A 25,733-nucleotide genomic window follows, 5' to 3' on the forward strand; every position below is an offset into this window, starting at 1 on the left:
GGTAGAATTTTTGTTGCTATTATATGTCCCGTTATTATTAAATTACATCTCTTTTATACAAAATTCTCTGTGATTTAAAATATGGAGTACGATACTTTAAAAGGAAAAAAAAGTAAATATGATTGTCTGAATATTCTTATAATTTAACACTTTTCATCAGCCACATCAAGAAATCTTAAAGTCCTCTAGAAAAAAAGGTAATATTGAAAATGCTGCTTCATCTCTTTTACTGAAACCCAGCTGGTTGAAGATTTGGGTGGTTGTCCAGAGAAGCTGTGGATGCCCCATCCCTGGAAGTGTTCAAGGTCAGGTTGGATGGAGCTTTGAGCCACCTGGTCTAATGAAATGTGTCCCTGCCCATTGCAGTGGGGTTGGAACTAGATGATCTTTAAAGTCTCTTCCAGCACAAACCGTTCTATGGCTCTATGATTGTGATACCGAGTAGAGAAACATACATACTTGGACTGGTAGACTAGAGCAGCACAATAGCTTTAGCTAACAGTTAAACATATGCTTTTATCATAAACATTGGTTTATTAAATTTTTATCTAAGGGTTATAGATGAAGTGTACTTCTGTAACATGCTCTGCTCTGATCCTTCTGTGTGCTATTTTACACTGAGCCAGGGTACATCCGACACACGCAAAAGTAACCACCTGCATTGCCACAGCTGTGCAAACGGCAGTGGCAAAGGTGGGAAGCGAAAAGAGCAGTGGGAAGAATAGAACCACGGTGAGACAGCAAGAAGAGTGGAGATAAAATACTCCTCCAGGCCTCCTCTAACACCTGTACACTCTGGAAACAGTAAATGTAGTAAATGTGTTATCAGGCACTCGTAATTAGTTCTGGGAAACACTTTACTGCTCAAATCAGTCTGAGATATGAAAATGCAGAATTATTTAACATATTCCCTGTGCTGTGGGAAACCTTTCTTGTAACTAAGCCAGGTATTACTGCATGTTCACTCAGACCCGAGCACTGCTGCCATCCCTGTGCGCCAGGCGTCCATCAGGACGGTGTCATCCACTACGTTACACTCGGCCCCTCCCGGTCTGTGTCTCCGGTTTCGCGGGCACAGGCCAAAGGCACATACAACACGTACGATGCCAGCACAGAGCCGGGCCTGCAGCACTTTCATTTAAGCAGCACCTGCGAGGCCGCCCGTGCTGAGGGCGCTGTCGGGGCCCTCAGCGGCGAAGGCGGCGCGCGCACAGAGCCGCTCCCGCCCCGGCCGGGCCGCGCGCCCCCGGCAGCGGCGCAGGTGCGCGGGGAGGCACCGCCCGGCGGCCGCCCGGGCCGGCAGGGGGCGTGCTAGAGTGACACCAGCCGCGCCCAATGAGCGCACGCGCTCCCGGAGAAGGGGCGGGGCACCGCAGAGCCGACGCCAGGGCGGGGGGGGGCGAGACGGAGTGACAGCACCCACACCCAATGAGCGCACGCTCTCCCGGGGAAGGGGCGGGGCACCGCAGAGCCAACCCCGGCGCGTCCCAGGGCGGCCGCGGGCGCGATGGAGTGACAGCACTCGCGCCCAATGAGCGCGCGCTCTCCCGGAGAAGGTGCGTGGCGCTGGTCCGCCGGAGGGGCGCTGCCGCCCGCCGCGGGGCGGGAGGGGCTGCCGTGGGCGGAGGGCGCGGCCGCGCTGGCTTTCCCTGGACACCCCCCGTGAGGCAGGGGCTCCGCCTCACGGGGGGTAGAGGAGGAGCGGGGGCCGTTCAAGGCAGGGCGTGGGCGAGGCTCGGCCCGAAGCGCTCGGCTGCGGACGGTACGCCTCGGGTTCTCCATGAGTGGCCGGCGCCACCGGCCAATGGGCGAGGCGGAGCGCGCCTTGCTCCCCGCCCCCCGCGCGCGGTGGGGCCAATGGGAGGCCGCGGGGAGGGGCGCGCGGGGCTAGGCGCGCGCTGGGAGGCGCCCCCACCACCAGATGCAGGGGAGAGGCGTGCGGGCGGCGGCGGTGGGAGCGGCAGTGACGGTAGCGGCGGGATCGGGAGCGGCAGCAGCGGGAGCGGCAGCGGGATCGGGAGCGGCAGTGGCAGTAGCGGCGGGATCGGGAGCGGCAGCAGCGGGAGCAGCGGCGGCGCGTGGGCATGGGGTCGCGGGCAGCGCGCGCCTCCCCGCGCTGAGGGACCAGCGGTAGGCGCGGGGCGCGGCGAGGGGTGGCGGGCGCGCAGGTGCCGGGCGAGCCGCAGTGCCGGGAGCGGCCGCAGCCGCCGGGCCGGGCGGGGCGGGGGACTCGCGGCGTTCCGCGTCGCGCTGCCCGCGGCCGCCCCCGCAGTCGGGGCGGCGGCGCCGTGGCCGGCGCGTTGCGGCCGCGCAGCCCCGGTGCTGGCGGAGCGGGATCTTACGTCGCTTGTGTCGTTGGCAGGATCGGAGCGCAGCCGCGGGAGCCGCCTCTGCTCGTGGCAGCCTGCTGTCACCTTCCCTTCTGGCAATGGGGAATGGACTCTCGGACCAGACGCCGATCCTCTCCAGCCTGCCTTCCTTCCAGAGCTTTCACATCGTCATCCTAGGGCTGGACTGCGCTGGGAAGACGACGGTGCTCTACAGACTGCAGTTCAATGAGTTCGTCAACACTGTCCCCACTAAAGGATTTAATACGGAGAAAATCAAAGTGACGCTGGGAAACTCGAAGACGGTCACTTTCCACTTCTGGGATGTGGGCGGCCAGGAGAAGCTGAGGCCGCTGTGGAAGTCGTACACAAGGTGCACCGATGGCATCGTGTTTGTGGTGGACTCCGTCGACGTTGAGAGGATGGAGGAGGCCAAAACAGAACTTCATAAGATTACTAGGATATCTGAGAATCAAGGAGTGCCTGTCCTTATCATTGCTAACAAGCAGGACCTGAGGAACTCTCTCTCCCTTTCTGAAATCGAGAAAATGTTAGCAATGAGTGAGCTGAGTTCTTCAACACCCTGGCATTTGCAGCCTACCTGTGCAATCATTGGAGATGGACTTAAAGAGGGACTGGAGAAACTACATGATATGATAATTAAGCGAAGGAAAATGTTGAGGCAGCAGAAAAAGAAAAGATGAGTTCTTTTTTGACCCTTCTATTTTAAAGTAGTTATATGGTCAAAATTTGACGCAAGACAGCTTCCAAACCCAGGCCTGCCTGTTTGGATGCCGTTAAGCTTAATTATGTTAAACAATCAGTTGCACAACCTTGCTGTGTGGAGGAAGGCTGTGCAGTTGTGGAACTTTTTTTTTTTTTTTTTTTTTTTTAAACTAGTCTCTTCTGAGTTTTTTTGGCTCTGTATTATTTCAGATGCCCTAATAGATGATGTAATGCTATCAGGAAATGGATGGGTGGGTATATGTGACATGGATGTCTAAATAGCCAAATAAAATGAGGGTTTTCTGCTTAGTGTTGTACTCATATGTTTGAGGGTGCCCTCTGCAAGCAATTTGCGTTGGAGGTGTTCTGTGTTTTTAAACTTCTACTGCTCGTAAGTGGAGTGCTTAGGTGAACATTATACAGCTTTAAAAACATGGATGAAGCTAGTAACCCATAATTTCGTTGAGGCTGGTTTTTTACCTTGTTTGAGGATTTCTATGAAAGCTTGGCTACATGTGTAGGGTTTTTTTAATTTGGCACTTTTTGAAATTGAATCATGTTCAGTTCATATACTTGAAACTTTAAGTGCTGTGGATTCTTCAACTGGTAAAAGAAAGACTTTGACAAGTAAAAACTGTAAACAACACGATGGAGCATGAAAAAGTGGTTTCCCAACATATAGCATGTTTTTTGGTATGTAAGGTTTTTATTTTTTAGAAGTAGCCATTCATCATTATACAGTGCTAATCAGGTTTAAACTGTTACTCAAAATTAGTAATTAATTTCTGAATGGTGAGTATTATGTCCTCCTAGTATCAAAAGTCAATGAATTTCAGTAAAAGAGCTATAAAGAACAACTATGGCTGCTGTGGTTCTAACCAGTGCAGCATTCTTTGCCCTATTGGTGACTTTCCTGGCAATATAACATACTTATAATGAAGTAAAGATGGAGTTAAAATTAGCAGAGCACATCTTGTATCTCCCCAAAATACCCCATTTTATTAAAGTGGTATTGCTATGTCACTTTCAACGTATGCTTTTTTTGTTGTGACTCTTACAGTATTTTGTGGTTAGGAATGTAATAATGCTTTATACACTCAAACATTAGACACTACCGGGTGCGGGGGTGGGGGGGAGGGAAAGGGGGAAGAAGATTTTCAAGATGGGCCTGTGTTCTGCTTTAATTACGCTTTAAGCTGTTCTTGTTTACAGAGTGTGCAAACAGTGTTAACTGGGCAGGATAGTGCTTGACAGAAAAGGGAGGGTAGTTTTTCTTACTGGTACAGAGCTTCAAGTGACTCTCTAGATACTTGGTTAGCAACTAAAAGGGCTAAAGCAGAGCCTGGATTTTTAAAACTAACTTTAGTGGTGCTGTAGAAATTAACCAGAATGTTAGATTATCTTTAAACTTTTGTTGGAAATACCAGATTAAAAAAAAGTAAAAAATAGAAAAATCAATTTCCTCCTCTCAACCAGCAAAGAAATACATTTTTCTTACCTGCTGCCATGTATCAGGAGGATGACAGCTACAAACCTGAATGTCAATCGATGTAATTTAGCTATGTTTAAAAAAAAAAAAAAAAATCAAACTTTTTAACCAGCAGCTGTTTGACCAGGAGGTAACCAAAAATGCACTTTAGTGTCTTCAATAACTGAAAGTGACAGCTGTTTGTTTTTTTTTATGACATCTTGGTCCTTTTTGAATAAACTGAAGTAGCTTCCAGTGGAGCTTTTGTATGTTGGTTATATATGTACCTGCACTGGTGACATTGTAAGTCACTTACTCAAGTAATGTCTATATTTATAGAAATGTGGATGACTTCTTAAACCTCAATAAACAATTCAAACAAGCCTGCAGAGAGGCGTCTGACTTCTTGTACTGCAGTGGTACGTTCTTACCAACCTCTGTGCACATAGTTCTACTGTTATTTGAATCAGTATTTCTGTCGAATAACCAAAGTCTTAAAATGTGGTGAGGCTTATAAATGTCACGGTGTTAGAAGTTGGAGGTGTCTCATTGAAAACTTTAGATCAATGGTATGTCTCTGTATTCATGGAAGAAATACCAGCTGTAGTGACTCTTTTCCAAAGTGATGGCTCTTGCATAATTTGAAAAATCTTGCATATAGCTGAACCTATTTTGTGCTATGTGCAACACTTAATAGGCAATGTTGGGTATATATCACTTGTACTCTCAGGTGGTACATGGTTTAGTGTCTTTAGGCTCGTGTATCTGAAGCTGTCTGAGGGATTCATCTGCAGTTAAGCCTTGGGTGAATCTTCTGGGATGTTACAGCAATGAGTAGAATGTGTCGATACAGGAAACTTCTAATTAGTTTCAGGACCCAAGCATAGACAAGAAAAACTTTGTTTAGCCTGCAAATGAAAATGGCTGCGTTTGAACAAGAATACCCAATCCTCTCTCAAAACCCTGATATTTTGATTTCTGTTTATGTAACTGATGGCACATCAAAATGTAGGTTACTCGTAGTCCTGAGGAAAAAGCTATGTTAGTGATGCTGAGTCCTATGAATGTGGTGTATAACTGGTATAATCTGGCTAATACTTTCCTTCTTATTGGATGCACTGTTCTCCTAGGCTAAGGAAGGTGAGATGGCAGGCTGGCTCCTTGTACCCAGTAAACAAACTGATACCAAATAGTAATTGCTTCATTTTCAGTATTCATTAGGCTTCTATTGGGAATAGGTGAAAAGGCATACTGCTTGAAAAAAAAAGAACTGTGTTTTGTTCTGCATATTAAACATGCTTGTGTTTTATCTGGTGGCAGTCTCCCTAAACTCTTCTATGCATAAAAACAGCACTGAATGATTTTAATTACAAAGACTTGACAGATCTGTGCTCTAGCACTCTGGAGGAAAAAGTGAGAGAAGGTAGAGAGTATGGTTTCTAAAATGTCATGGTTCTTCCTGTGTTAATACCGACTTGGAAGTAGAAGACTCTAAGGGATGAGTTTTACTTTCAAGCTATGCCTTTATCTATACTAGAACTGTTTTGCTGGGATTTTACAGTGACAGTTCTGAGAGTACAGTATACAAATGTAGCTGGACCTCTGAAACTGTGTTTTGTATTACTATGACAAAGTCTTCCAGCTATGAACAAAACAACAATGGAAGGAGAGCATTTGGTATCTGAACTGATTGAGTTTCTGCTGGCACAGTCCTGCCAGCCTGGGATCACTTTCTTCCATATGATTAATTGTTCAGGCCTAAATATGTTCGGGCCTAAAATCTTTAGAGTAGCTGAATAAGCAGGTGTCATTTTGTTACAATGCTGGAGTTACAAATCTTAAAGTTGAAAATACTTTTTGCCAAAAGGGCTACACATAAACACACTCTGTTCTTCAAGATTTGAGGTGACTGTCTTAAGCTGCTTCTTTAAGGAGGTAAGGAATTGCATCTGAGTTGGAGCTATTGAGCTAACTACAAGGTCTTGTCACCTCATCACTTGGTTTAGCTTACAAAAGTTGGCATGGCATTGCCTCAGCTGTTTATGCACATGCAGTCGTTTACAGTTAACCAGCCTTCAGGATGTGGTCTCTGTTTTCTAGCTGTGAGTGTGTTAGCTTAGGACTGTCAACTAGGAAAAATACTGTGGGATGAGGCTTCAGGTTCTAACATCACTTTTAAGTTGCATTGCACTAAATGTGCATTTATATTTGAAAAAAAAAAGTGAAACATCCCGCTTTTCAAATTTTCATGTTTTAGTGAGACACGATTGATCCTTTGTGTAGAAAGCAATACCCACAACCAGCCCATGCTTCCCAGCCTGACTTGGGTGCTCCTGTACCCTTTGATGCAGCACTCTGGTCCTGCAGGAGTTCATTACCCAGGACTTTTCGGTCAGAGACCAGCAAGGGGCTGAACGCAGTCAGGTGGGGGCTAGCTAAGCCCTTGTGGACCTCAGCAGGTCTGATGAAGGCAGTTTTGTCTTCTTGGTGGGGGGTGTTATCTGTATCTTGGATCATTTGTTTACTAATAGCAGAGTGTTAATTAGTGTCTGGCTGAAACTTGTTGAAAGGTGAGTGTCATTCTCGACATGGAGGGAGGATTTAGATGCTACAAATTGATGCTACAAAGGACTTGGTAAGGCAGAGTGTGGAAAACATAGGCAATCTGCATCCACTATATATAAGGCACTAGTCCTAACATGCAGTCGTGAGTCAGCTGTCAGATTGCAGTGCATGAAGGCTGGCAAATGTGTGCTCATAATGCTGCCTAACTTCTGAGAGAGAAATCTAGGCATGAATCAGTGTTTTTAGGATAAGTGTTTTCACTTTACTGACTCATCTTTTGAGAGGGTCACAGTTTACAGCCCGCTCTGATAGATTTGTGTCCCCAAGCCAAAACAACCCTTGTTGCTGCTGGAAGGGATGTGTAGGGAGCTGTTTGTTTAGTCTGGGGGATGAGGAAGGCTTTTTTTTTTCTTTTTTTTTAAATCCTGATTGACATAGGTATGTGAAGGCCTGCCCCTCATGCTGCTCTGCAGGCTGTGATTATTTTTAGGAGCAGTATGAGACTGCAGAGCTGTGTGAATAAACTGGAGGGAAATACACAGCCTGGCTTCACAGCAGGGTGATGCTAGGGGTTTCATGTGGGCTCCCACAGCCATTCTGCCTATCTGAGAACAAAATAAAGCGCCAATACATAGCTGGTAGCTTGCCCTTCTTTAAAGTGTTAGTTAGTCTTCTTAAACCAGCTGTAAAGAAGCAAAATTGCAGTTTTGTAGACCTAGTTGACAAAAGACCCACACGGCAAATGAAGGACTTAAGTTTTCTCCCTGCCAGTGTCCTGTTCTATTGGTGCTGGCTGGGAGTGAGAGAGGGACCTCTGGGTGAGTGGGTGATGCTGTCTGCCTGCTCACTGCAGGGCCGAGTAGTCACACACTGATTTTATTCAAAGGCAAACCCAAAATCTAAGGAGAAGAAATAGGCAGGGAGGCTTGACAGTACTTCCAGGCTAAATACCTGCTTGCAAACAGCTCAGAAAAGTAAGAGAGAATAATCCCTGAGCTTTGAAGATTACGGTTTCTTAGTTCCAGCTATATTTACAAAGCTGCTCCACTGAATTAAGAGCTAAAGATGACAGAATAGTTAGAAAGGAGAAGGTCAAGTACAGTTGTTGCCTGTGGGGTGAGTGGAGGGAGAGAGGATTTGAAACTGTTGGGTTTTCCTAGCTTTTCAAGACACATTGAGCCCCAGGGAAATAGATATGATTTTAGACTGCTTAATTGGTTCAAAATCTTTATTATTTTATACACTGTAGTTTTCCTATTGCTGAAATGAAACAATACCTCATTTAAGAAAGTCCCCTAATCACTGCATTAATCTCAATTGACAAAAGAGAAAGCAGGGTTGTTGAGCCTTGTTAAATGTGCTGAGGGCTCCTGGCTGGCTCACAAGCTGCTGTATTTCAAGGCTCTTTCTAAAAATACCAAATGGTAGAATTTAGGTCAGACAAAGTAAAGGTGTGAAGCCTGGTACCTCAGACACTGCACATAGTCCAGAGGTACCACCAACCCTGTAACTGCTTATCTTCTGTTACCAGTTTAGGATTGATAATTTAGGATTATTTCCTTTGGAGCTTAACATTTTCAACCTTTTCCTGTTTCAATGTCATTTGCCTTGAAATTTTTAACAGGTTGTTTTGATATTAGAGCATCGATGAATTGGGTGTCAGAAGGATGAGTTTGTGAATGGAGAGGATCAGGAAAGAGTGTTCACCTGTGCTTCAATGACTTGGCTACATAAAACGAATCTTTTTGTAAAGCAGGCTTAACGGGACGGAGATGACCTTAAAGAGGGAAATTTTCAAAAAATATCTTCTTGTTTCTAACAAGAACTCAACTACACTACTCTTACAATTATTGTATGCTGTTGAAGCCATTGGCTGCTGTTGTTCTCTTGACACCAGTTGCATGATGGCTTCTAAGATGCCTTCAACCGTTTGCAGACAATGAGTGTAAAGTCTCCACAGTGGTTTTGAATATATATATCTATGATGTATGTTGTTAGCTGTCTTGAGGTATTCCTGTGGGTCAATTTAGTTTCTAATAGAACCTTGATTCTTTGGGAAACGCAATATATTAATATATCTGCAAACACAGTTTATTCCTATTTGGTTCCTCTTATAAAGGATACAGTAAAATGGCAATCTATGGATTATTAATAGCACTGTTTCCCTTGAACTCCAGCCAATTAACTTCTATTTGAATCAGATATGTATATATATTCCGTTGTCCTTGATTATACTGTATTTTGTATAGGAGCTGAATTTTGCTAACTATAGAAGTACTAGTCTCCCTGATTCTAATTACCTTAGAAAATTGACTTGTACATTTAAAGTCACTGTAATTTAGCTGTAATCAGTCATGTTATGCTGGAGACAAATGGGATTCATGGACTGCGCCCAGACTGATGCTTTCTGACAGCTCTTCTATTGCCACATCAATACATCCCTCACTGTGTGCTATGGTAGCACTGGTACCAGCAAACTCTGCTTCTACACGGTTCAGCAATTGTGTTTCTGCCACTCTGTCATAGAACTGGCTTATGTACAGAGTTTGCTTATGTCCTGCTGTTGCTGTAATCATGATAGGAGACAGAAAAAATTCTATACAAAGACTCAGCTGTACATTGAAACTTAAATACACCAAAGAATGTAATTTAAAGTCCCAGAGTTAATGCAGGAAACTGGAAGTTTCAGACTGAAGATTGGTACATCCAGCCCAGCCACTGATCATTGGTCATTTTATTCCCGAAGTTTCTTTATCTACATGTAAAACAAGAATCTCATAGTTGCTCTTACATTTAAATTCATGGTTAAAGCTGCTGTGAGATATTAGGATATTTAGAAACACAGTGAAGAGGAAAGTAATAGACTGCGACATTAATTCAGATTTTTCAATTGACTTGCAATGTATTTGTGTTCAGTAGTTATGCATCAGGAAATCATACCATTTCAAAAGTAATGCATTTTAGAGTTTAAAAATACAAGTTCAACATACTGTATTATCTCTGACTGCATGCACTTCAGCTTCACAGAAAACAAAAATATTACCATAGTTGAAAATAATAATGTACTTCATATACATCAATGAATAAATATTCATAAACTGTATCAGTTTATGATTACCTGATTTTTGTTTGCGATTGACCATAGCTATTAAGCAAAAGTGGTCAAAATTATTTGGTTTTATGTCTAAATTAAATTGGGATGAACATATGGGCTTCCAAATGAGGCATATGAGTATTTTCAAGTAAAGGTGATTTGCAAAGATCTTGAGTTAAAATAACATTGTCTTAAAATAAGCTTTTATTTTGAATAATTACAAAAATGACTGGAAATGCCTTTGAAAAAGTAGATTTATTTTATATAGTATACTGAGAGAAGTATGTTAGTGTGATTTCAGACCTCAGGATTCAGAGGGTCTCCTGTTCTCTCAGCCTTTCTTGGCTGTAATGAATCAGTCTGCACAGGATGTGGCTGCTAACAGATGATAATGCAAAGTGAAGGGCTGGGCCATGAAAAGCCCCAGGGTGGCTCAGCGTGGTGCTGAGTTCTCACGAAGAGCTGATTGCTTTCCAAAAATAAGAACAGGAACTAGGGCAGATAATCCATGTAATATGCACTTTCCACCCTTACCCCTTCACAACAATTTATTATTTTCAGTATTATAGAGCTTTACATGTTGATTACATATGTAATCCATCCAGACACCCACATCTACCTCCACACACTTCTGTTGTGTTCTTGCAAACCCTGTTTGTGAGAATTTCTCTGGGATCCTGTTTTGTGGGTGTAATTTGAGAATATATAAATAGATTCACGTTTTCTCATCTTTTTAAACCCAAATGTGACTGCAAACATGACAGTACTAGAAATATGATACTTTGCAATTATTTCCTCTGTTTTAAATCTTTCATTTTATTAGGCTAAGGTAATCTGAGCTGTTTGAATTGCATGTGAACCATGCTCTTGTGGTGGCATTACTACTGCTCAGAGTTCAGGTTGTGTCAGCACTTCTTTAATAAATATAAATCCTTATTTCAGAAGCGTAATAACATAACAAGTCTTGAAATTTCATACTTGTCTGAAACTTGGCACAGAGTATTAATTTTGCCTTTTACCACATTAAATAAAAAATATATATATTTATTTTAGAGGGGAATGTAAATAAACAAAAAATAAGTTTGTGTTTTGCTGCCTCTTCTATCTCAAAGAAGTTTTTAGTTTTGTTTATGAATTGAAATGGTTTGAACTTGCAGCTCCAAATGGAAACCTTTGAAATTTTTTTCTTAAGTTAAAAGTCGTAACAGCATTTGCAAATCAGGCCTACACACACCACACAAATTTGCGGAGCTCACTCACAGTGAGTGAAATTCTCTCATCACTGTCAGTAGAGCTGTTTCTGTGCACTAAGAGTTGTAAAATTGAACATGTGCAGAGAACAGAAACATGAACCTGCTTTTCCTTTGTTTTTTTTTTTTTTGATTAATAATTTCAAGTCGTCTCCTTAACAAAGTACATTTTCTTAGCAGTGGTGATGGTGAAGTAAATCAAATGCAGGGTTTTCTCCATCTTGTGGAAAAAAACCCCCACACTTGTAAAATTTCCAGGCTGTTTTCAAAACCATTAAAAAAAATAAAAATTGGAGCAGCCTCTAGTGTCAATAGAAGTGTTGAATCTTTTGATGTTTGCTCACCCCATCTAGATAACCCTGAAATTATTCTGAAGGCTACTAAGGGCATATCTTGCCTGGGTATAATATCTTCTTGCATAGATGTACATTTTTTCTTAAAGGCAGAACTAATACAGAGATCCTGTCTTAATAATAGCTTTAGTCTGACCTAAATCACTCCTGGCTTTTTTCCTTATGGATTCACTTAAGCCTCTGCACAGGGGGTATAGAATCTGGCTGTTTGAAGCTGCAATACTTCATTCTTCCTTTGCATTCATTTCATCTGCACGTACATGCCTGCACAAAGCACTCTTCCTCACCAAGGAGCACTGATCAGCTCAGAAGACTAGACATACTCTTCACTCTTGCTTTGCCCAGCCAATTTTATAAAGGGTACAAAACCTCTATAGTTGAAAAAAAACCCCACTTTTCTTTTTCTCCTTCCTGTTAGTTCCCACTTTCAGTGGGATGACCATAATTAGCTATGTTGTGTTGGAAAATCCTTACTCACTTCAAGCACTTAGGGTTAAGTTTAGAGTACTCTTCCAATCAACCTGATTTCTTTTTCTTATTTACCTATGGGAATCTCACCACATCTATAATATCCTTGCAGAAGTAATGTGGTGCATTTTCAGTATAATACAGTCGGGATTCAATTTACTTAATATTAGAGCTATAAAAATTAGGTATTCTTTTTCAATTCAGGCATCTCTAGGTCTTTTTACAATTCATGGCAAGAAACATATTTGTTTAGGGTGTGATTTATATTAGTTCAGGAGCAGTGTCTAAGGGAGGTGAGATAAATCACCTGGTGCTGTGGCTTGTTTCTCTCTCTGCTCTACAGAAAGCATAAGCTGATTAACTCAAATATAGACACCTGCCTTTTACACCAACTGTCTATATTTATAACTGAAATGATAGCTCTAGATCTGTGCCAGCCCCTCTGCTGGAAAATGCAGGTGTCTGCCATTTGAAATCTGTGTCAATCTATGGCAGCTGAGAGCCTCATGCAGTGCTTTGCCATAACAAACCCATCCCAGTGCTTTTGGGTGTTGGTCAATGGCAACAGTCTTTGTAGAAGGAAAACACAAAGACCAGTATATTAAATAATATGTATTTTACAAAGTGCAGTGAAATGTTTTATTTACCATGAAGACCACATTTCACAGTCCAGATATTCTTGTCAGAGAAATCGTAAACCAAATTACTTCCTCTTAGAGTGTTTTATGTCTCAGTAAATCTACTTGTGCATGCTAAGGTAGATTTTCCATCAAATTCAGTGAGTGGGAGATAAGGCCATAGAATTGTACAGCAAAACTGTCATCTAGAAAATCATCTAGAAAAGCTATTAAGTATTAAACTTTGTTTCTTTTGCTTTAAAAATGCAAGTAGATCCCCACCTACTCACTGATACTGTAATTGAGTCTAGCAGCATCCGCACCTGCTTCTGCATGTGTTGGGAGTTGCAATTGCTCTGGTGTGACCACGGAAAGGCTACTGGTAATCAGCCTGAAATTGTTAGAGGGTGAGGGGGATTTGCTGAAAGAAAGTTTGCTAGCTGGTCTTTAGGTCTGACCTGAGCATAGAAACAAGGTGTGAGTACAGAGCTCTGTGAAACAGAGATTATAACCTGCTATGCTGGCTCCAGGTTTCCTTCCGTCTAATAGAGTATGAGTAATTGAAAACCTTTCTGATGAGAACCCCCTAGCTTTGGGGGGGTGGGAGTATGAAAAAGGAGCTTCTTTGTCCCTGTGTTGTGAAAGCTGTAATAGTTTAATATTTTCCTTAAGTATCTATAATGGTCAAACTTCTTGTGGCCTAAAAGGTTCAAAATCCACTACAGATAATACTCTGGAATTGCATATAACTTATTTCTTTAGGAAACTCAACTGAAATGCTGGAAGCTGGGGTAGAGGGAGGAAGATACCTTGAACGTGGAGATTTTAGGGTATGCTGCTATGAGCTTTGGATTTCAGCAAATGACTAAACAGCATATTGTGTATTCCTGTCAGCTTGGGAAAAGTGTGAGACTTTGTTTTGTTGAAGTAATTGCTTGGTCTTAAAAGAAAGCTGTTGTGCAGGCTTATGGGGAGATCTTCATCCCCTAAATCATCCTAGCATCCTGTGAAAGCACAGTGAGGGTATATCTCCTGGGGGCTTATCTCTGATGTGAGACCAGGTGCTATGACATCCTATCAGTTATCACTAGTGAGAAAATAACTGTACATAGTCTCCAAAGCAGATATTATCTGCTTCCCTAAACATCCTGTTCACTCTGTGTATTGTGTGGATTAAACTGGGTTGTGAACACATTGAAACTGGAACTGAGACTCCTGCTGGAAACCTGCATTGTTCCTGTTAGCTCGCCTTCTCTCTTCCGTTGCAGATGTGCTTATTAGCAAGTCTTTACCTATTGCTTCTCAGGCCTGGGGCAGTGAATCAATAATGCATAACGTGGCAAATTCAGCACTAGTAAGTGGTTGCACTGGCATTCAAAGAGCTTTCTGTTCTGAAGAAGAGAAGAATGGTGCTGGGTATACTTCTGTAAAGGACTAGAAGACCAAGAAGGCTGCACTTGGATGTTTCGGGTAGAGGGGTTAGGGGGTTTCCCATTGTTAGGACTGGAACCCAGCAAGCATTCATCTCATTTCTAGTATGGTGGTTGGTGGGCTGTTGATATATATATATACATTTTTTTTATCATGTTGTAATTATTACAAAATGAAAAGTAGAGATGTGGGAGCCAAGACTTAAACCAGTCAAAAAAAAAAATACAGTCTGCAAAAGGATATGATAATGCTTGGGAGCTATTGTTAAAACAAAACAACAACCCCCTGCCCCCCGCAAAAAAAAAAAAAAAAAAAAAAAAAAAAAAAAAAAACCCAATCAAAAAAAAAAAAAAACCAAGAAACCTTCAGCTAACAAGTGACTCAAGTTTTGTTTGGTAATAGTAATACTTCATGGAGTGAGTGGTGTGGGTTTTGCTGGGGCATTTTTGAATAAGGTTTTTTTTGGTTGGTTGTTTTTTTTTGGTAGGGGCTTTGGTTTTGTTTGTTTTTTGTTCAAAGTGAACTACAATTGTACTCTTTCTATCCAACCATTCAGTTCAGTGGCCTTCAGCAGTAAAGCTCCATGGATGCCATCTGGAACAGGGCTGGCTGGTGGTGAGCTTGGTAGCAAGCACAGGAGAGCTGCTTTTTTTCGGCATGCTGAGCTGATGGAGGTGTCCGGTTACTTTCGTTGCAAAGCCAGAGCTTGTTACTGGCAGCCAGAAACACTCTTTTTAACAAACTAGCATGGCTTGAGTTCTGTGAGTTTGCCTTACCCAGCCCCGTGGTGGGACTCCCCCAAACAGTGTGTTCTGCACAGTTAAAAGTTCTTTCAGTGCCAACAGAAGGTCACCCGTGAGTGAGGATCCAATTTTGTTGGATGTAAGGATCCCCTTACATCTCAGGCTCCTGTCCTCTGCAGCGATAGTGTTGGACTCTAATGCATTTCCATCCATGTACTGTACTGTGACTCTGAAAATCTCGATTTAAATCCTGATGCAGATCAAATAATCCCATATCCAAGCAGACTGCTAAATTTTTCTCCCTCTTTCTTGCCTGTTAAAAGAGCTCAAGGAGAACACTGAGAGTATTGCAGCGACCTTGCTGCTCTTCCGCCAGGAATGGAAAACCAGGGTAGGATCTCTTGAGAAGTATTTTGATATGGAGAGTAGTGACTAATTTGTTGTTACTGTGTTTAAAGACCTTTTGCTTCACTTCTTTGGTCAGCTGTCAGGGTGTCTAGAGCTAGAGACTCAGTGTGGGTGTCTCTGGCCTGCAGAGCAATGCTACCCTCTGACTGACCAGCCAGAGGCTTCATCTGGCCTCTGTGAGCTCCGAAAGGTGCCATGCTGCTCACAAATCTCTCCTGTGGAGAGGGATTAGAGCCACTCTGGCATGAGCTATTGGTGGGGTGGCTATCACTGCTGGTGACTGGGGCTGATTATGGGTTTTCTGTGTACTGTGGCTCTCTGTTTGTGCTGGTTTGGTTAAATGATCTACTTCCTGCTGAAGTTAATATGGAAAAAAAGCAGTGACTATTTCTTATGATTCCCATGTAGATACTTTCACCCGTGATTCTTTGGCTGATAGGTGTTTGCACAGGCTTTGGTTACAAATGGATGTATGCTTTCCTCCAGGGAAAAGGAGAACAAAATGCGGGGGGTAGGGACTCTCAGGAAGTCCGTGCCTCTGGGTGGTGGGGCTGGAGGTGCTGCCCTTTCCCGGGGCATATCCCACTAAGACCAGCATCACCAGGCTGTTCTGCCTTTCCCCAGCAAGGCCCCGGGTCTCCTGGCAGTCCCGTGCCAGCACACCTGGAGTGTAGCCTTGCTGCGCTGCCACGTGCAGCTGCATCTTGCGGAGGAGGCCCTGCGGTCCAAAGTCCTCTGCTCCCGTGGAGCAGCCTGGCCTCGGGAGGGGTGGGAGAGCCCAGCCTGTGGACTCAAGAGTCTGAGGTGTGCCAAACGCTACAACAAGCTGGGGGTGAGGTGGCTGGTGTGATGCTTCTGCCCAGCTCCTCGGCAGGCAGGGCTGGAGACCAGCTCCGTGCAGATCTTACCCTGTTGTACGGGGGATATTTGCAAATGACAATAAATTGTTCTCACCTTGGAAGGTGTTCAGATAGAGATACCGGGCAGCGGCCAGCCAGCCTTCCCCCTCCCCCTTTCCCTCCTCCCTCCCCCTTTCCCCCTCTGATAATCAGTGGGGAGCAAGGCACTTCCTTTGGAAATGCAAAGTTAAGCCCTGCCCTGAACAGTGTGTCCTATCGCATCTTGTGACTCTGAAACATTTACACATGCTATCTGCAAGCTCTGAATTCTCCGTAAGATAGCGGGAGATTGATCTGTTCTTACTCACTGCTTGTCCAAGGCACGGGGACAGATCCTAGACACGTGGAGAGGTCCAGTCTTGGCAGCGTGTACTTGACAACTTTTGCTAGCACTTCAATGAAACACAGTGCCATTTCTGTGGTTTGTCATGCGTGCATGGTCTTTTTGTGCAAGCTGCTTCAGTGTCTCCTCTTACAAACTTTTCTGTGGCTTCCAAGTATTAACAATGTCTAAATTTCTTCACTGTGATGAAGCAAAAGGGACATAATCCAATGGAGTGCTGCTTCTTCCAGGGGAATACTGTCTGGATAAAGGCCTTCCTGTAACCAAAGTTTGCTGTCTTTTAAGAATGTTATTTCCAGTATTAGCATTTCCTTATCCGTGGCTTTAATGATTTTTAAAAGTAATTTGGAAGGTTTATTTGATCTTTGGATTACGGTGTATTTATTTCTTAAGCTCAGTATTAAGACTAGATTTTATTTTATAAATGGAATCTCTGACTTGTGTATATGCATAGGATGAGGCAGAAGAGTTTGAAGGTCTTTCAAAAATGTAAACAACTATATTCTTTGGCTGTATCTTTGGTATGAAGTATTCAATAAAACTGTTGATTTTCATCCCGTAGCTGTGCTGGCACACTTACCTATACAGCTGTATTGTGGTCCTCACAGTGAGCTGCTCTGGCTTCAGTAAAATTCTTGGGTTATCTTCCAGTTTATCAATTCAGACTGCAGCTGGCTGGACTCCATGCCAGCACAACTGGAGGGGATTGTGCAGAGAAGATAGCACTGAATGGTGGGAGTACCTTAAACTAGTGCTGCTGTTGCTGCTGAAGAATTCTGGATCATGAAATCAGGGCATTGATGTTTGCAAAGTAGTAACAACGTGCACAAAACATAATCCAGTAAAATGGTACTTTGTTTGGAAAAGCTGAAAAAAACCGTTACGGACTTGAAAGTGTGCCTAGACAGGCATCATTGGTCTGCCTGGCTGCCATCACCGAAAGAATGAGCTGGAATTGTTTTAAGCAGAAGTAAGAGGTGAACCTTAGTTCTTAACAGTGTCTGCCTGAATCTAAAAAAGTTTCTTATGAGTATTGTTTTGATATTTTCTTCTGTCACTGCCCAGTGTACTGATGGAACTTTTTTCAGTCTCAAAGCAATGATTTTAAGTTTCCGAAAACTGCAAGGGTACAATTGCTATACTTATTTATGGTGATTTGCTCTCTGATTCATTGATCAGAATACGAGCTTGTTTCTGCAAAACAGGAGGAATTTTGTAGGCTAGTATGTTATAAGCCACTTCTAAGCAGCTGTCTGGAAAGTAAACAGGGTAAAATCGGAGTTTGAATTTTCTTATTATACTTTAACATTTCTGAGGTACCAGGAAGATTGTGAGGTCGATTACAAGATGAGATGACTGTCAAAAAGTTGGAAAATATTTTTTGAGGTACTTGAGGAAGTTTTTGGGTTTTGGTGTGGAAGTTTACTTGTGGGGTTTTTTTGGTTTTTAGGTTGGTTGTTTATGGGTTTTTTCTTTCCCTAACCTTCACGGACAGAAGGATTCGGAACCTGATCCTCTTCTGAAGGCTGGCAAATAAAGCCTGGAGGCATCACGGTGGTTCAGGACAAGGAACTGTCTGTTCTGAGGGTTAAATTGTGGTACCTCAGCCTGATTGACTATTTCTTACTGTGTATAAGGAAAGCAGGCCTTGATCTTAATTGTACTCATGGTAGTTCCTTTCCCTCTTCTTGTTCCCTCACCAACTCTGTTAGGAGAAAACATGATACCTTATGACACTATTTGTGCCTTATTTATGCCTCCCCTGATGGGGTAGAATTTTAGAGTCTTTGCCAGGAGTCTGAGAGACGAATGAGACTTTCAACCTTCTCTGCTTTCAGATAGTTGTTTATTAAGTCTTATCAGAGAATAGGGCCACTTAATGTGATCCAGACATAGCACAGAGCAGAGAGTGCAGGAGAATGCCAAATTATCAAGATTTACACAGTCTTTTAAAAGTAAATCACCCAATGAAAACTTAAAGTGAAAGATATTTTCACTTTTTCATCAATGTATAAGAAATCATTTTGTCACATAGACAGGAACTGTGGAATTCTTTATCCAATCATCCCAAAGTACTTCTACTGCAGAATATGGAGTAGTAGAAGAAGCAGTAGCAGCTCTGGAGAACAACAACAATCCTCCATTTTGAAGTTTTTTGCTTTTATCTATTTACTACGTTAACAAACCCAAAACCTCTAAATTTTTCACCCTGTGACAATCTTACATAATATTCTATCACCTTATTCACACCAGTGTAGATTCTAATTCTTCCCAGAGGGTAGGTAATTTTCTCCAAGGATGAAGTTCAAAAACAGTGTTGTCCAGGGGGGTAGAACCCCTCAAAACAGGCAGAGAAATATTCTCTGCACTCTGGGTTCCCACACCTTAGAAATGTCATGCTTTCTTAACTCATTGCTGGGTACCTTCTTTTTTTGTCCTCAATTAATGTGAGGTTGTTCAACATACACTGACTTCAGTATTAAGTAATATTGCAGCTTAAATTCTGATGTGAAATTATTTTTCTTCAAACTTCATATTCAGTTTCTGAAGTGATATTTGTAGAATCTAGTAGTTATTGTCTACTGACAGCTTCAACTCAGTTCTTGGCTAGAGAATTTTAGACATGTATGAAAGCTTATGGTTATAACAAAGCAAAATGTCATTTTTACTTCTATTTTCATTAAATTTTTGAATCAAATGTTTGAAGTGAGACATTATTTGTTTGGCTCAGATGGTGTTTATTTTCCTTTCAGATGGAGGTAAGCTGTAGCTTCTTTTGAGGTGTATACAAATAACTCTTTAAAAGATGCAGTAATGACAGTGTTATTGGCTACTGTTACTGACAGTGTTATTGGCTCTGTTACCTAATAATCCAGGAGAGGAAGGTGCAGTTGATCTCCCCTGGAACCAGAGCCTTGCCCTTCTCTTCCTTCCCCAGCTGGAGGAGCAGCCCATGGGGCAAGAGGCAGCAGGGGCTGGAAAAGAGCCATGTATCAGAAGGCTACTGCATCCGGGCATGTGGACCGGTCAAATAGCTGCCTGTGAGGTGCCACTTCCAGGTGGTTTGTGTGCTCTCACTCCAGCATGAGGAGGTGCTCTGGCAGAGACAGAGCATCTGTCTGTCTTGCTGGTCACATCTGAGCCATGGGAACTGATGACTCACTCTTGAGGCCTCTCTATCTCTGGTGACTGCATACACTGGAACTTGCGCAAAGGAGCTCCGTCTTTTGCGGTAAACCATCATCTCACTTCCTGTGTGTGGATTTATTAGGGCTTAAAGACGTGTGGGTGTGTACTTAAGGAAGTTTCAGCTTCTTCATTCTCTTCTAAATTAACAGCTTGTTGTGACAGTACTAGGAGCTTGGGCTGTCCCCGTTGAATGCTGCATGTTCCTTAGCCCTCCTGGCAGTGCTGCCAGCTGGGGGAATTGTCTGCCACCCACAGCATCCCTCTACCCCCTGCCCAGTCAACCTGGGGCTCACCCACTTGCCTTCTGTGGTGCTGCCTATACCAGGCCAGACAACTGGCTAATAAAAGAAAATAGTAGTAATCCATTCATTGTTTTATAAATGCAAACAATTGCAACTTGTATTTGGTCCCTCATAGACTTTCACCCTGTCTTGTCTTTTCTATATTTATTTAGACAAAAAAAAATATATATAGTGATGTTCTGCTACATTGTCTAAAGTGAAAACAGTTTTAGCTGAGGGATGTGGTTTGTCTTTAAATCTGGCTGACTTCATTGTGATTTCTGTGTCTGTTTGGGTAGTGGAATGACAATAGATCTTGAAATTTCTGAAAACAAGCCTGCTGAGATATAAAATATAATAATAATAAAAATAAACTGGTATGATTCTCCTTACCTTAATTGTGTGTCTTCTGATGTACAGGTAAATATCTGTTATGTTCTGCTTAGTCTGTTTTGTAATGATGGTAATTGTTTTTTCTGGTACACTTCAGAAATCAGGGATTTATCCTCAATGGTATTGACTAATTGATGCCATAATCTTGTTACATGAGTAGCATGTCTTAAGCACATCAATAGGAGACTTCACCATTTTTACCTATAAGCCATCTCTACTAAGAATTGAACTTAGGATAGTATAACACCATTTGTTAATTGTTTGGTAACTCCTAATATAAATAGATGTTCATATATACTTTGCAAGACGTGATCATTTCTTTAATACACTCAGCCTTGTAAAGCAGAATTTATTAATGGTAAACCAAATATATATATATATATATATATATATATACACGGAGTTTCTAGGGACATTCTATTTGTCAGCCATTGAATTCAGGTTTATTATGATTAGCTAGCTACCCTTGGTGCCTACTCAGAACACACCTGGACATTAAAAAGTACCTGCTTTAACATTTACAGACTACTTTGCTAGGTTTGAAATTAGTGGGAGGGCATTGAGGAAAAACAGGGATAGCTGGAGGAAAGAACAAAGGCTATGCTTGCGTGGTTGTGTGCCTTACGTCACTTTGTTAAGCAAACAGGGTGGTTCTGCTAAGCCCTCTGACTTTGTAGTTGTAAGGATACGTGCCTCTTGTACCATGCCAAACCATCCCACTGATAGAGAAGTTAAATTGTTTTCCATCTATCTGTCATCTTGCCAAAAAACAATGCGTAGATCATGATGTGGGGGATAAGATCAAATGTAAGGCATCAGTAGTGCCTTTGGGAATATCTCCCTCACTCCTTCTCGTGGGAGACTTGCCTGCTTGCTGTCCCCAGCTGTTAGTCTTATCACTGCACTGTTAGTATTTCATACACCTGTTCTTTATGTAATCTTTTCTGCAGCAATCATTCTCTGGTAGGGGGTAGTGGATATTAAAAAGGCAGATCCAACAAGGATGTAGTTGTATCTTTTACATGCTGGACTTTGTGTTTCCGCCTTTGAAACTTCAGCTGGCAAAGCATTGATGCAGAATGACACTTTGGCATTGTTGTTATGTGTACTGGCAGATGTGATTGCAACAGACAAAAATGCTTGTGCTGGTGTAATTTTGCTGGGGAGGTAAGTGAAGTTAAAGCATTTTACTACAATAAAAAACCTTTACTCATAACGTGAAGTTGCAGATAAGGAAGGATCTTCCAGTTTTACTAGTCTATCTTGGGTATGTCTGTGATCTTAGTGGATCTTTCTCATCCTACCTAATCTGAATCTGATCATATAAACTAATGCGGATAACCAGTTAGAAAAGATTAATTTCAAAGGGAAGATTGTCAATTTTGCTTGAAACAAGATGCTTCTCTGGAAGTCTCTTTCCTTCCAAGGCTAGTGAAGGTGTTTGGGACCAATGTTGGTGCATTTGTTAACAGTGCTATAGCCACTTGCAGGTATGGAAAAGTCTTTGCCCGTGCCTTTCCAACATCCTTAGCCTGTCATCTGCCATGGTGACTACAATGACTTGCTCCCTCAATGTGTTACTGTCTTGGTGTTACTGCTCTACTACAACCACGTGCCTCCCTGGTTGTGTACAGTGGACTTGGGGCTTGTCTCCAAGACTCATTTGTTGACCAAGTCTATTATCACCCCCTGGAATGTGCTTGGGGTGGCTCTGGCACACCTGGGAGGAAATGATGGCCACTTTGCCCCCATACCATACACATTATGGCATATGCCAGGGTACAGCAGAGGCAAAGTCCTTTCATCGGTATCACAGGACTAGGTCAGGCAGGGGTAATAGCCCAGGTCTGCTCTACATAGGCCAATCACTGCATGTTTCAAAGAAAATGGGGCATGTAAGGAGCCTGAACAAAACTAAGTAATGAAGCTGGATTTTTAGGAAAACTATGGGCTTTGCACTCTTCCTCGGTCAGTGCACTTAAAATAGTTAATTCACCCACTCAATGCCATGTTCACTTCAGACAGACAGACAGGTAATAGTATATCATCTTTGTTGTTGAAATTAAACTGAATTCTGACATAATCTGTCTTTTCTTTATATCTGGAAGTGCTGTAGGTTCTGGACTCCTTGTAGCAGGAGCCTTGGACTCCTACTTGCTCTGTCTGATGCAAATGACTACTAATGGTGTCCAGCATTGTGTGCAGGGGCAGCTCTAGGTTGAGGAAATGATTCTGGATTAGCTTAGCTTGCTAAACCTGGCAGCTGAATTATGTTAATCAGCATTCCTTGCTTAATGAAAACCAGAGTGAGTTATTGAAATATCAGTCGCACTTCTTGATGCCACCTCAGCTGATGTGACCACGTTTTGGATGTGATCCGAGATCTTTGCTTCAGCACTTGCCTGACAGTCATCCATCTCTTATTTTTCCTTAGCTGTGAGGAGGTGCAAGTATGTATGACTGTTACTACAGTAACGCTGTGATTGAATATTCTAGTAGGAATGTGTTTATCTTAAAACCTATATTTATCTTTTTATGAACAGTCTCAATTTAGCTAAGACCCTTTCAAAGTGAAAGTTTAAATTTATTCCACTGGAAGATGCTTTCTTGTGACAAACTTAGAAATATATTATGAACAAATTGTGTGTGCAGAGGGTGTGTTTTTCAAAGAATGTTCTTTTTAAAAATGAGCTAGATGCCTGAAATATCTACCTACAGACAGCAGTAAAAACTATTAAACTGATTTTCCCAACCAGAGCAATACAACAACAGAATGAACTAAACTGAAGAAGCCAAAACTGAACTTCTGGGTCTGATTTAATGTATGAGGCCAAAAATATGTATTTTACTTGCATATGCTTGCATCAAGCCTTGAATTAGAAATGGGAACAAGGAGAAAAGGAGTGGATGGGAGCCTTTCCACTGATTTCAGCAGATGTTGACTCAGGTTCTTATTCTATGCCCTCTTAGCAGAAAGACTATCTCATGTAAGCAAGCTAAGGAGAACCACATCCTATCTCCTTCCTTACATCTGTATTAAGTCTGTGGGCCTGCTACAGCATGAGCAGAAATAAGCAAGCCACTGAACCCTGTGGGCTATCTCCTTGTTAAGTAAATACTGCCTATCACAGATGGAGCTTTAGGCTATTAACCAAACTTGTTGAGCACTGGGAATACTAACGAGCAACCATGGTTGGCACTGATGGAGACAGGATTCTCAGGCTTGTGAAGGCTAGGATTGGTTTTCCTTGAGACAGGTTTTTGACTATGAAATCTCTTGTTCTTGGTTGGCCACTGTATTTTGTTTCACTTTTTGAACCCAGACTGTTTACCTTTTTTTGAGAGAGATGTTCAGGTGCAGAGTGTGGGAATATGATTTTATTGCAATTCATGTAATCACTGCTGTCTTTGTTCTTAGAATTGAGACAGCAAGTACATTAGAACTTGTAACAGAACCAGTGTTCTCCAGTTAGTTGATGTAACTGGTCTAATTTGTATGAACATTGTACTTAAGACCTACTTATGGACCTGCACTTCATTGTGCAAAGGGCTATGCAAACACATACCAAAATGTCAATACTCAGCCTTGAAATTTAAATAAGATAACTAAGAGTTAGAGGAATACAGGCTGATGGAAAATGGGAAGAACAGAAGAGAGCAGTGAGCAGATGCTAGTGTGCTATAGGGACACATGTAAGACAACCATCCTTCAGAACTGGGATGCAGCTACATCACACAGGTAATGAAACAAAATGTGGGGGCTATTCCGCCTTCTGAGGTTTCCTACTGCTGTCATCTAAAAGAGACCCATTCTAATAGGAATAAAGTGATTTGAATATTATACTGGTTTTTTGGGTTTGGTTGTTTTTACCACAAACTTAAAATGCCTTAGACAACTATGCTGAAGCTTCTTTACTCATAGATTTTGTCTTGGAGACTGGAGTGGATAAGAGAGTTCCAGAGAATGTACAGGAAGAAAATGGGGGATTTTATTAACTTCTGTTAATGTTTGCTGTTGGGCTAGTGCTTCTGACTTTGGAAAGAGGTGTTAGTAGCCTGTGAGAATTCATGCAGGTGCAGTGGCTACAGTCACTCCCCTGGGAAATTATTTATCAGCAGCTTAAAGCAATAACTAAAACAGCCACCTGCTTTATGCCATTGCAGTTGGCAGTACTGTTATTGTGTGAAGGTTGCCATATGCGTAGAGAGGCTGTGGTCCCTTTCTGCCCTACTCAGGAAAGAACTGCGCTGAAAGCAGAAAGTCTCTTCCATGCTCCTTGAAACTTAATGATTTGTTTGACTGACTGCCTTGCCTGTAAGTGCATTGTCAGGTGACCTTATTGGAATGACAGGGCAGGAGAGCTCTTACCTCTCCTGCTATTACTGTTTGTTTAGATGTGTAGGTATTTCCTGCAAAGCCAGACCAACAGAGCAACTAGAGCCTTGCCGTGCAACCATCTGTAGTGCAGGAAAGCTAAAAGTTCAAGCTGTTCTGCAGTTTGCATAGTTTACTCTTGAACTTGGCAGTATAATCTCTTCTGCATGTTTGTGGATTCTGTTTAAAGCCTCCAACACACTGAAGATTTTTTATCTGAAAAAATAAATGAGAAGAAGGGAGAACAGAGTGCCTCTGAAAATCTTACTTCAAGTTATTTCTTCCCTTCTTTAGGTAAAAGAAACTTCATGAGAGGTTGTGCTGGGGTATCTTCTTGATCTTTGGACAAGAAAAGCCTGGATCTTGTCATTCATGATCACTGAATCAAATTCTTGCAGGATGCATGGTCCAGCTCCCAAAAGCACAGCCAGCTCTGAAGTTGGGTACAGTTGCTCAGAGCCTTGCCCTGTCAAGTTGAGCATATCTCTAAAATTCAAAACCACTAAAACACAAGAAGTTCCACCTTAATATGAGAAAGAACTGCTTTACATTGAGGATGACAGAGCACTGGAAAAGGCCACCCAGAGAGATTATGGAGTTTCCCTTTCTGGAGATATTCATAACTCACCTGGATATGTTCCTTTGTAACCTGCTATAGGTGACCCTACCTTGGCAGGGGGGTTGGACTAAATTATCTCCAGAGATCCCTTCCAATCCCAGCTACTCTGTAATCTCAAACGATTGAGATATACAAAGGGCAGCTTGGGCTAGTATTTGGTCATCCTTATTTTGACCCCTTGCCT

The 25,733-nt window shown here is 42.3% G+C and overlaps 1 protein-coding gene across 1 annotated transcript; it reads left to right on the forward strand.

Moving 5' to 3' along the window:
• The first annotated feature begins 1,939 nt into the window (after nucleotides 1-1,939).
• On the forward strand, nucleotides 1,940-4,162 carry ARL4A (ARF like GTPase 4A). Its single transcript, XM_082282815.1, has 2 exons — nucleotides 1,940-2,130; nucleotides 2,363-4,162. Exon 2 carries the CDS (start codon nucleotides 2,429-2,431, stop codon nucleotides 3,029-3,031), a length of 603 nt encoding a protein of 200 aa, XP_082138941.1. The 5' UTR covers nucleotides 1,940-2,130; nucleotides 2,363-2,428; the 3' UTR covers nucleotides 3,032-4,162.
• The last annotated feature ends 21,571 nt before the right edge of the window (nucleotides 4,163-25,733 follow it).

The sequence above is a fragment of the Coloeus monedula genome, assembly GCF_965178545.1.
Source record: "Coloeus monedula genome assembly, chromosome: 1".
Lineage (NCBI taxonomy): Eukaryota > Metazoa > Chordata > Aves > Passeriformes > Corvidae > Coloeus > Coloeus monedula.

Coding starts and splice junctions, on each gene's coding strand:
- ARL4A (XM_082282815.1), top strand. CDS start 2,429: ATGGGGAATGGACTCTCGGACCAGACGCCGATCCTCTCCAGCCTGCCT.